Source organism: Acanthisitta chloris, unplaced genomic scaffold (genome assembly GCF_000695815.1).
Source record: "Acanthisitta chloris isolate BGI_N310 unplaced genomic scaffold, ASM69581v1 scaffold5269, whole genome shotgun sequence".
Classification (NCBI taxonomy): Eukaryota; Metazoa; Chordata; class Aves; order Passeriformes; family Acanthisittidae; genus Acanthisitta; species Acanthisitta chloris.
In genome coordinates this window covers 31,752-44,684 of record NW_008689662.1, presented here as the reverse complement: position 1 = coordinate 44,684, position 12,933 = coordinate 31,752, and the positions used below count along the sequence as shown (strand labels likewise).

The following is a 12,933-nucleotide window of genomic DNA, read 5'->3' as shown; positions in this document are numbered from 1 at the left end:
CTTTGATGCTTTTCCTTTGAGATGCATTATTATCACAGTTTCAAAATGAAAATATTTATGCATTTGCACGTACCAGAATAATGAATCTACCCCGTCTCACTGTTCAGCTGAGGTTATTTTAACTACCTTCAAATTGTTATTTAAATGTCGAGGGGAGGGAAAATTGTCATCAGTCCAGTTTGTAAAATGTAATGCTAGGAAATTCTGCCTTCTAGTGGGCAGTTTTAAAATTCATGTCATATTTTTGTGGGTATACTTATGATTTATTCAGCACTAAGAATATTGTGCTGTCAGCATTTGCTATAAAGTTTGAGGACAGAGATTTCTAGGGAGGGATAGGGAAGGCTCCTTTAGTGTTAGACAATGACAGTATTGTGCAGTGCTAACTGCAAATACTTGGCTGCAAGTGTGCTGAGTCATTCAACAGTATGTGAAGCTCTTATCTTTTAAGTTTTGCTTGGATATGAATATAATTTTCAGTGAGATGTTTTATTTTGGGGTTTTTTTTTAATTTGCTACATTACATCTGTTAATTTGAGTAACTTTGTAACAATTCCTGTAGCATAAAAAAGAAGATTGCCAAAATGTTTAATTTACTTCATGGATGAAGTAAATTGCCTGTTCATTACAGGTAGTAAAAGGACAATAAATTTAAAATAATTAAACTAATGGAAATTAGTCTTCAAGTTTAAAAAATCATGACAAATTATTTTAGCGTAATCAGTCTTCCAAAAAATATCAGGTAGTCTGTGGATTTGCTTTAAAGCACTGAGTCAGGATTTAAAGGACAACCAGAATATTTTTATATATTTTTATTGTATTTTCCTTTTACAGGTTTCGCTACAGTAGCTTTTCAGTCAGATTACAATGAGATGATGAAAACACAGTCTGTGTCTCACCCCTGCTCTTTCTTGCAAGGCTCCTCTCTCCAGCCCTCTGCAATTCAGGTGCTTCTCCCTTGAGCCAACAAGCAGGGTGTTGTCTTTAAATTGATCTTTTCTTTACATCCTACCATCACCATACCATTATAAGTTATAATGATCCCCATCTACCCATACAGCTAAAACTCTGCAGTGGCTCAGTGTTTTGTATCTCAATTATTATGACTTTTTTTCTCAGACTTTAACAAACATAATCTGCCACATTAATATTCTTTCAAATGCTTTGATAAATATGTTTTGCTTTCACAGCTCCTTTGAGTATATCATCTCTTATTTTGTTTCCCAACACTGGACTCTTCTTGTTATGTTTTATCTAGCATAAGCTGCTTTTCTTCAGTTTCCAGGTCTTCCTCAGACTATTCCTGTGCAGCGCATCTCAAGACAGCCAAGAGACAGACTCCCACTTCTCCTTGGCCAGTGATGCTGTCCTGCATTGCTTGGGGGTTACATTTTCAGTCAGGGATCTTTGTGCTGACAACATCACAGTCCATGACTGGGAGGTATTTTCTATACAGACCTGATAAGTTGCCTCCTTGTCTTCATTTATACTCTTTGCTTAAACATTATTCTGCTGTGTCACATGCAAAACAAAATTAGGAATCTTGATCACTGCCCATCACACTTTCTGCTTGATTTCATTTCACCTCCTGGTTTGTTTCTATCCTTTTGCTTATCTTGGCTTACACTTAGGCATATAAGCTAAAAAAATGGGATAGGAGTTCTTTGACTGCTTGTTTGGTTTTAAATTTGTAGAAAACCTAGATGTTTCATTTAGTAAGATGAGTCCAAGTTTTACAGCAATGCAAATAATAATTTGCATTCTTGCAATGTCAGAAATGCTAACTCTTCTAAGCAAAACTAAGACTTTGAGATGAAAGTATTTTTTATTTCTGCAGCATATTGTATGATTGTAGTACTATGCTGATTTACACATGATGCGTGTTGGATAATAGGGTGGATAGCCCTGTTTTGATAGAGGGGAAAGCTCAGATATGGAACCAGAGTGAGCTGGCAACGGGATCAGCATTAGACCTGCATTTGGCTAAGACTTGTTCTCTGATTTTTCCGACTCTTGCATTTAGCAATGTAATATTTCTAAACTCTGGTACTTAAAAGTGTTAGTCACTATCCGAAGTCAAATACAAATACTGTTGCCTCTGCATAGTAATTTATCAGAAGTTAATTGTTTGTCACTGAAGCCTAAGTGGATTCCTTATCTATCAATTAACTAAATATAAATTATAAAAATAGTTTATCTTTGCACACATAGGCATGTTTGAACTTCATTGTTTTAAGCAGCTTCAGCATTATACAATGTTTAGCTCACAAGCTAAAAGTAGCTCAGTTATTTTGAAAAGTGATTTATAAAAAAGCCCTTTACATTTTTTCTCCAAACATTATTGCAGGGCAGATGGTTCAGATTCTGTTGTTTAACCACCCTCATTATGCTCTCTCTATCTTTAGCTTGTATGCTCTATTTTGACGCTATCACAACTCTGTGTTTGTTCAGGCTTTTCACTGAAGGCGGTATTTCAAAAGAAAACACTGGAATTTTCCTTCAAAAGGGGGGAAAATACTTTCACCTTGTAGAAAGGACATGTTCCTATTTTAAAAAAGAAAAAAAAGAAAGAAGCCTCCTCTTGGCACTCAGCCCAGCAGTACTATCAGCACAATCTAGCAGCTTGGCAGCTTTGCGTGTTGCCATGTTCCCCTTGAGAATTAGAGGGAAGCTATTCTCCGCCTTTGCGAGCCTGCCAAGGGATGGAGGACTTTGATCCTTCAGGGTAATGTTGGAGTAGTTCTCCTCCCAGGTACTAAATGTGACAAAGCACATTTAATTTATTTGCCTTTTATATAAACATTGAATGTTTTCAGTGAGAATCCAAAGATTTAGTGTAGGCCTTTTATTAATAGCAAATAAACCTTACTTTCGTGATAAGACATGAACATTGATGAGTCTCAGGATAGGGAGTTTTACCTTCAGAGCACTAAAAACAGAAGTAAAAACTTTATTAATTAATAACATGACTTACTTTAATAAATGTGTTTAATGCAATGTCAAGTCTTATAAGATCTGATCTTTCAAGTCTTGCCATAAGGTTTTGGTGTTTTTTTCACAAGTAATTTTTAAACTCTTTTATTTCAGGGTTGATATCTTATGCAGAGTACCTATTTTTGCTGACGATCCTAACGAGTAAGTATTATATGTTTAAAATACATAAGCAGTAAATACTCATCTACCAACAACTTTCCATTAACTTTTTAATGACATTTTTTAGCTTCTAAATTTCTGCATTATAGTAAAATGTAAAAAGCTGTTGTATGTATAGTGATAATGCACTAATATAAATGGATATAACTTTAATGGATTGCAATTTACTTCCATAGTGTCATCGTTGGTCCATAGAATTAAAAAATTGTGGTAATCCCTGCACCATGGGATCAGAAAAGCCTTTTGAAAGACTTTGAGAGAGGGGAGACATTGGTTACAGACCCACATGATAAGGGGGAGAAGAACAGGAGGAGAAGATCAATAATTTGTCTTCTGGATAGTAGTTCTAGTAATTTTGGACAATGAGACATTAGCATTATAACTTATGCAGTGTTGTAAAAAGCTGTTGAGGTGTCTCAAAGGTTGTTGCCTATTATTCTTGTGCTCAGATATGCAATGGATGCAATATATAAACAGCAGAATTCTGTAGTGCCTTTTCATTTGACTTTTGAATCCTTTTTTATTTATCCTCTGTTCCCTTTTGACTTTATTTCCTCCAAGTATTTCTGCCCTCCTTTGCTTCTTTCCTTTTTGTCTAGCAGACACTTTTTAAAAAAGCTTTTTTGCTTGGTACTTGCTTTATTTACAAAGAGCAGTCATTTTTTCATTGTGTGTGGAAGTGATCTCAGATTTTCTGGGTTTCCTCACTCGTACTTACTCTGTGCCATGGTTGCTACCCCCCATTTTATTCTGTTGGAAGTATAGCCGATGCTGGAAAATATCAAGCATGAAGGGAGAGTAATCTCATAGGGAACTTCAGCTAGTGCACAGTATTAAATGTTATATATAAATACATATATATATAGTGTATATATATATATATATATGCACACTAAGGTAACCTATTTAACGTACAAATACATTAGTTCAGCAGTGGTGACTGTCCCATGCTACACACTGCTTGAACTTGAGTTATTATACTGTGTATTCAAGTGACTTTTAAATCAGAAATAAGAGTTTAGCCCAGCTACAATACTGATTTTGAAATATCTGTTGCAACCCATAAAAGATGGATTTGTATTAAAAAAGGACAACCATGACAGCCAAATAACTTCAGAGGAATACCTTAATGATGCAGAAATAGGTGCCAAAGATTCTATTTCTTTAAAAATTTATGGCAGCTGAAACTGAATTCATGCTGAATTATTGACTAAAACAATTAGAAAATTGGAGCAATATCAGAGCAAGTTGTTCCACTTCTCCAGACAATCAAGTAACATTTTTCACAGATTTTATATAGGAATGTATTGAACTGCAAAAAACAAAGACACCTTTTGATGCAGGATAAAAATGCAGTGCTAATGTTGCTGCTTTGGTTACACAGAGGGTTATCATACCAATCAGTTTGAAAGGAAATGTCAACAAGTGTTAGTGCCTCTGTCTTTGCCTAGCAAGTATCCCATGTCAGTCAGCCCCAGGTACACAACTTGTCTCTCTCACTAGTGAGAATTAATGTGAGATTTCTTAAAGCATCCATTACTATTTAAATTACTTCTAATTCACCAACAGAGCAATAGGGAAACAGGAAAAGAGCCACCAGGTTTCCAGAGTCCTGGTTCCAGGACACTGCTGAGCAGACCATGCTGCCTGTCATACAGAAGCAGTGCCTGTAACAACACTGATCTTGAAAATGTAATTCTGTGGCAGACAAAGGTTTTATTTTTACCCTCTGTGACCTTCTTTTCTCTTTTCTGAGTGCCTTGTATCATCACTATCTTTTTTCTCCCAGTGCTGTATTGAATTTCATTTTGAGCAATAGGTTAATGGAGCCCTGCTTGGTGAAGGAGCCCAAGAACTGAAGTTGTCACCTTTACTCAAAGCTTCATTTCAATTAGCCAGTCACACAAGTTGACAGCTTGGTCAACGTAGGAGTAGTTGGAGGGGAAGCACCTAGGTCTAACCTGCACTCACAGCCAAGATGAAGCTCTTCTGTTCAGATTTTGGAATTTTGCCTGATTCTAATTAAATACAAATATATCTGTGGTAGTCTTTGAACTATGCTTATTTTACGAACACATACCTTTGGGGTTACATCATATCAGATAAGTATGTCATCTCTGAACAGTATAAGCAGCTTTAGGTCCTATATTTTCAGTAACAGCTCTCTTATCTGAAAATTGGAACACAGATGGTATGAATTACTATTAAATACATCAATTACTTTTATTCTCTAAATATGTTCTAGGATAGCCTTTTCTTGCTTTTGTACTAGTAACACAAATTCAGCGTGTGGCATTTCCATGGCGAAGAAGCCTGTTTTGATTATTACAACCCAGTTGCTGGGGAAGGGCTTTGCTGTGCAGATTGCAGTGGTATTTATAAAATAACCCTGCATCACAAGGTTGCTTCACAGAGAGCATTAGTTGACTGCTGAAGATGTAGTTATTTCTAAAATGTAAAAATAGTACTTTCTTTAACCATCTTGTTATGACTTAAAAGGAATGGGATATTTCTTTCACTGGTTCCCTTTGCAGAAAGATTCTCTTAAAAAAAAAAAGCAAGACTTAAAACTTTACAGGATAGAACTAGAAGAATATATTTCCAAAAGTAAATCTCCGAAGGCATTAAGAGTTTTTTAGAGATACTGCTTCACTGCCCTCATGAGTCCAACATTGTTCTTGGAAATGTGAATATATCCCAGAGACATTAAATCAGTGGCTTTCATATTAATGCCTGACATGACTGTGTTGTGGAATTAATTCACCTGCTCCAGAAATTACTGGGGTAAGGGCTTGCTACTGCAGTGAACTGTAACTGCATTTCAGCAGCATGCTGCTCCTGTGTGGGCTTGCTAATGAGTGAGGCCACCTCCTGTAAGCAAAGTAAGATCAGGAAATTGTGGGAAGGAGCTTAAAACACAGCGTGGTTTTATAGTGCCTGCAAGATTCAGAACTCATTACATTTTTGTGTCGAAAAGAAACATCCACTCAGTGAAGGAAATGCAGGGTAAAATTCCTGAAAAAAATCAGCTTGATGGGAGTCATACAAAACATGCCTTTGTAAAAAAAAAAGCCAGAAAGAGTAGTTTATTGCATGTCAGTAACATTTGAGTACTTTGTTTTGGAAGGAAGGAGAAGGAAAGGGAAAAAAGGCCTGGGGCTAACACAGCAGGAGCCCAGAGATCAGACTGCAAATAGTGGCTTACAGTCTTGCATGTAAGAAGTACCTGGGGAGTACACTAGCTCTTTCACCCACTTTGGGGATAGTTACTGGTTCCTGAAGGCAATTTCCACTCTTCTCACCTGAAAAGAAGCTCTAGTAAACTAAGCAGAGCTAGACTGCAGAAGTGACATGGGATTATGGAGGCATCTCTAGAGAATATTGTAAGATCAGGACAGTAAGAGATACAATATTGCTGTTGGGGTCAGATGGACATTTGCAGCTGTACATAGAGACTGCTGCCATTTCGTACTTTGCCATTGCATTAATTATGAAACAATAGTAAAAAGGTGTTTTAAAAGTTTGCTTATATTGGAAGAGGTATGTATGTTCATATGTATGGAGAACTGAACCATAGGCAATCCTCATTTTGCATTCAATATTTAAGTGCTAGTTAAGTGTGTGTGTGTGTGTGTGTATTTTCAATAAAGTTCTTTGCAATTTGTTGCAGAACCCCAGACTGGACTTCAGATTTGCTTTAAAATGTTGGATATAGATGGAAATGAACAAGTTGAAAAGAAAGAATTCTTTATGGTAGGTGTACTTATATGCATATTAAATTGAAAACATTTAAATAGATTCAGGGGGTATATTTGGTAAATGAAGATTCATTAAAATCATCAAGCCTGTTTTTCAGTCCAATCTACGATCGCATAGTTACTAAAGCATTTTATATGAAAGGAGCACATACCAAAGTATTGCTATAGAAGTACTGAACATATTTGAGTCCTCTTTTTAAAATGTTGCCTTCAAATTGTATCTAAAAATCTGTTACTGGGAAGATAGGAGTTGGTGTACATCCCTTAAATCCCATGATCTGATTTAAATAACCATCTGGAAAAGTCTTTAATTTTTCAAATATGTTGCATAATTTTTAATTCACCACCCTCTCTTGGTTTTTATTAATTTTGTTTGCTGTTGAACAGGGGTTTTTACCAATTAACATTTTGAAGAGAAACAGCAGGGTTTTTTTCCATATTTTATATGAACTATGGGGAAGAAAGGCAGATGCTTAAAAAATGAAGAAAATCTTGCTCTGATATTTTAAAGAAGAATAGGCTTTATTATATAGCTTACTCAGCTTTTAAATATTTAACAGGACACTGTTAGCTTCTTGTCAAAAGTTGAATGCAGAATTAGCAAACACAATTTTAAGTAGACTCCCTCAGCTTAATTCAGATCATTCCTATTGGAGGTAACTGGTGGGACAGTTTTATAAGAAGCTGACATGGCTACTGCAATTCAAATTGCTTTCTGTCACTGCACAACTCTAGAGAACCATAGAACCTAAAACTGTACCTGTTGATGGAGAAATTGGCAAAAATTCAAGTGTACTTTCGTAGCCTTAAACTCTGAATTAATGATACAATAGGTGTTAGCATGTTTTGCACTGATGACCATTTTCTCAGTGAGTTGTCTCTTAGCAAGGTGACAGTTGATGAGTCATACTTTAAATATATTTTTAAATGTTGTAAAAATAGTTTTAGACTTAGCAGTACTATTTGAAAATAATACTTGAAATTAGATTATTTTCCAAGACAATGTTCCCAGAAGCCTCTAACTGATGCTGCAGGTACCATTGTTGTGGTTTAACCACCGCACAGCTGCTCGTTCACTCCCCAAGAAGTCGGATTTGGAAGAGAATCAGAAAGGTAGAAGCTAGAAAACTCATGGATTGAGATAAAGATAGTTTAATAGGGAAAGCAAAAGCCTCACACACAAGCAAAGCAAAAGGAATTAATTCCCTGCTACCCACGGGCAGGAGGTGTTCAGACATCTCCATGAGGGCAGGGCTCCATCATGCACAGTGATTGCTTGGAAAGACAAACGTGATCACTCCAAATGTCCCACTCACCTCCTCCTTCTTTCCTTCACTTTATACGCTGAACTTGATGTCACATGGTATGGAATATCCCTTTGGTCAGTTGGGATCACCTGTCCCAGCAATGTCTCCTCCCAACTTCCCATGCATCCTCTGCCTCCTTGCCCATGTAGCAATACTAAAAGCAGCAAAGGCCTTGGCTCTGTGTAAACTCTGCTCACCAATAACAAAAACATCTCTCTATTATCTTCACTGTGTTCAGCACAAATCTGAAACATAGTGCCATACTTGCCACTGCGAAGAAAATTAACCCTACCCTCAAAGATTTTGCTGTGCAAAATCTTTTTATTTTGAAGATTTTGCTCCATTAAAGTGTTAATTATTCTGCTGACTAAAAAGAAATCAAATTCTAGTAAAGCCTGTATTTTTAACCAACTAAATGTCATGAAATCCAAGTGAATTTTTATCAGAATAGCAGTGCCCTGATGACCAAAATGTGTTTGTTTTGGCTGTATTATTCATCTACAAAATGATGGGGAAATTAATTCCATGAACATGAATGAATATGTTCAGCTTTTAGTGCCTCTGCACCAAAATGCCATGTTAGCAGTGCTTCCTTTAAAAAGGTCCTGTGTTAGTCAAGCAAATAAGGAGATTGGTAGAGAAACACAGCACAACTCTCTTAGGGAGCTATACAGTATGTCATGTATTTAGGATCCATTACCCATTTCAGGTAATTCTAATTGAATCAGCCAGTGTGAACAACAGAAAGTCATCAAATGTAGAGGGGAAAACATTATACAAATCATTAAAAATAATTTGATTTCTTAGATTAGAGGCAATCGAGTTAAAGAAAATTATTCTGGTTGGATAGATTGTTACATTGCATTTCATTTATAGGCTGTATTGATAAATTAATATAAAATGGTAAAAAAGCAACATATAAATTACTCTGTCAACTCACAAAAATAATTAAATTCAAAGAAGTCCCAGGGGATGCAAGTTAGTCAAAAGGCGTTTTCTCTCTTGACTGTTTACTTAACATTTCTAGAGGTGACTATTTTAAAGGAAAACTTGATTTTTATAGATTAGGTTTAAAAAGAAAATTTTTGGAATGTAAGAATCTGGAAAAATGCGTGTGTGTTAATCTATATAGTCTAGTTCTGTATGCATCATAGAAAGCTTCTGGATATCTAATAAATTACCAAACTGTGTGGCTAATCTGTCATTTGTCCCAGTTTGCATCTTAGGAAAACATGTCTGAACTATGCTGTGATTATTTCTACACTATATTTGACAATAATATCAGGAAACATATGTAAGGAAAGGGCAGTGGAAAACCATAGTGAAGAAGCAGTAATTAGGAAGCAGTTTCTGTAATCAGGATGCAGTGGGAAAAGCAATTTCAGTGCTACTTCATTCTCTTGCTTTGTCACTTCTTCTCCCTACTTCCCATCCATTATCTACCGATTAGACATCTATGTATGTCTACATTATCTCTTGATCTGGACTGTAAATTCTTTGGGGTAAGAACTTTCCTTCCTGTTTGCAAATGATTCGTGTATGTCTCAATTCTCACACGTTACTGGATGAACAGGCACAAGATGTGTCAAGTGGATCATTCAAGAAAGGGAGAAGGGTGACAAGCAGAAACTACAACCCAAGTCCATAGTGCCTGCAGCCTGTGATGGAGATAGGCTGTTCAAACCTCTGTGGATCAGACACTGAAGGAGTGTGAGATGCAGAATTTCCCAGTGCTCTTTGCTAACATAAATGGATGTTCAGGAAAGAAGATCTTGAATGCAATCCCATGTTTTCAACAAGGGAGTTTATCTTGTCCTCCATACCCTTTCCATTTCTGTGCACATTTTCCTCATTTCTGGTAGGAGTTATGTCTCTCCCTTCACAGGGACACTATTATTTATTCTCTCTCCCTCCTATTTCTTTGTATTCAAGCCAGTGTATTTCTGCTTCATTCATGTTTCAGTGGTAAACAGTCACAATACAGAAGACATTTCAGTATTAGGGCCCAGATGGTTTTGTTGCTTTGCCCTGCAATTCCAGGGTGAAGAAGATGAGGTAGAAATGGCATGTTCACAGATGCTTGTTGTCATCCTTTAATCAACCCCTGCCAGGGTGCAGAATCATTTCTCAGAGCCATATTATCTGCATCTGTGTGAGGACAGTAAGATACTTCCATGAACTCTGCACTTCCAAGACATTCACTTGAGACTTGGTGAGGGGGATTTCCAGGCACGTAATAACCCGTGCACATTAATCTGAGACCTCCCACCAAGAATAAGGCTACAAAAGTTCCCAAAATCCCCAGCAAGTAAGGAATTTCCCTGACTCTGGCCTGATTAAAGATGTCTAAGTAAAATTAATGACAGTTCAAAACTGTTGGGAACGGAGGTAGAGTAACTCTGGCAACATGCAAGAGCTATGTGATTTAGTCTTTCTAAACAGACTGTCTTACACACTTGTCCAGGAGAGCAGATACCACAAAAATCTTGTAGAGCTTCATCTAGGGCTGAATGAACCAGCACCCAACACCCAGCAGTTGTGATGGTTTGGTACAAAGCATTTATAGTAGTCCTAGAGCATCCACCAGCGCTGATCTCTCTCAACAACTGGAAGATGCAAAATCACCTTTTGTGTTTTTTAAGACCGACATAGCCTTTCTGCCAGTTCTTGTCCTATTCAGAACAGATGACTTCGTAGTATGTCTTTAGTAAAGAGGCATCAGTTGTGCATAATAGGTCTCATTATCTTTGAATTAGCCATTAGTATCTTGAGTGATGAACAGATATAAATATTAAATACAGATAAATAGTACATGGAGGAGTCCATTTCTGGAGGGCAGAATTCTCCCTCTGTGAGTAGTTGCTGCACTATGCTGGAAAAAAATCAGCACACTTCTGGAAATAGTTTCAGGCACTATAAGGATTTACATACAGTATGAGAAAACCATAAACTAAATCTTTCAGAACACGTGTGAAAAAAAATTATACCGTGTGTCTGTGCTCTTAAGTAGTCTCTGCAGATTTTTTAAAGAGGCCTTTAAAAATAAAATCCAAAAGAAAAAAAAATCATATTTTCTCCTGTTGGAAAGTATTTGCAGTTGTATTTCTTATGTGTGAGCAAAAGATCAATTTTTCATCAGAAAAATGTGATTTTTCAGTGAGAATATAGACAAGTAGTTGTGTTTTTATCCAGAGCTCTATAATGCTATTTTGCTATGAAGAAATTCATAATGCTTTCGCTGTACTAGTCAATTGTTTTGTAAATGGTGAAAAATAAAAATAATTTGGAGAAACTTGGAAGAGTGAGTATTGTTTCATTGCCTTGTCTTACAGTATTTCTTTTGAGAAATACTATCAAGACATGCCATTCAAAACTAATAATGGAAAGTAACTATCCTGAGAAACTAAAAAACTTGGGATATATGAAAAAAAACCCAAACAAAATAATCAACTCAGGTGACTTAGTCAAAATTTGAAGGTTGAGGGAAGACCTTTGGCAACATGAACAGTTAGCAGGTTTTTTCTTCTCACTGCTTACAAGCCCATATTGCTTCTCTGAACAAGAAAAAAAAAAAGGAAAAAAATAAAGCCCTGAGGAGAGATTTGAAAACTCCCCAAAATACTGGATATGCATATTTGTTAGTGTATTTTTTCCCAGTTTTAATGGGCAGGTTGAGGAATCACTCAGAAATGTTTGAGAAGCAAACCAGCAGCTTTGAAAACCCTGAGCTTTAAAAGCATCTTTCCTAAAGTGTCTGAATTCAGAGCAATCCACCATCCCTGGAAGTGTTTAAGAGGTGTCTGGGCCTGGCACTGGAAGATATGGTTTAGGGGTTACAGTGGAGAGGTTAACAGTTGGACTTGATGATATTGAAAGTCTCTTCCAACCTTGATGATTCTATGATTATGTGATTCTATTCCTGAAATGTATTAAGTCCCTTGTTCTTTCACTTTTTGCTGTCCTTTTGAGGAGTCATGTGAGAATCTGAAAGGTAGGTATGTTTTGTGCTGTATTAAATCATTCCTTCTTGTGGCAGTGTTGACTTCCCAAGCTGAAATACAGTCAAAAAAACCTTGCAGCTCAGATATACTTGACATACTGCAAATTAATGACTTTCTATATTACTTTAAAGCTTTATTTGGGACAGCAAAAGTTATGTTTTTTAATGTGAGTCATTTCAGTAATTCTAAAAATCTTCTTAGCTAGCACATTCAAGATTAATTTATTTCTGGGGTGTAGGGGAAACTAAAGCCACATTCTGTCTAATGCCAGTTCTGAAAATGTTTTCTTATTTAATTAAATTATTCTTTGTTGTTAGTTGTATAGTACCTCATATGAACAGGTATGTTTTTCATGTCTAGATCATCATGTCTGTAGCAGAACTATGTAAAGCTATCTAGAAGGACAGCATGAAAATTAGGTTCACTTTTATTTCCCAAATGATCCTTGATGTTATACCCTGAGTTTCAAAATCTTACAAAGTGAATGCTAAGCTTCTAGTGCAAGAAAATCTCCTCTAAAAATAGAGTAAGCACTGGGTTGCAAGAGAGAGATTCACATTCTGCTTGTGTATATTAACCACAGTAGAGAAGACATTCCTGGGAAAAAGTGTGTCTGAACAGCAAAATATCCTTAAGTATGCAAATGTTTTGTCATGACTAGAGAACATCGCAGAAATGTAGAATTAAGAAAAGGTGAAATAAAAGAAGTTTCTG

The 12,933-nt window shown here is 36.3% G+C and overlaps 1 protein-coding gene across 1 annotated transcript in view; it reads left to right on the top strand.

Moving 5' to 3' along the window:
• The window catches only part of MICU2 (mitochondrial calcium uptake 2), a 61,448-nt gene that overhangs the window by 26,319 nt on the left and 22,196 nt on the right, over positions 1 to 12,933 (top strand). The window contains exons 4-5 of the mRNA XM_009081494.1: positions 3,088 to 3,135; positions 6,824 to 6,906. Of these exons, the coding sequence (XP_009079742.1) occupies positions 3,088 to 3,135; positions 6,824 to 6,906 (131 nt within the window). The remainder of the gene's footprint in view (positions 1 to 3,087; positions 3,136 to 6,823; positions 6,907 to 12,933) is intronic.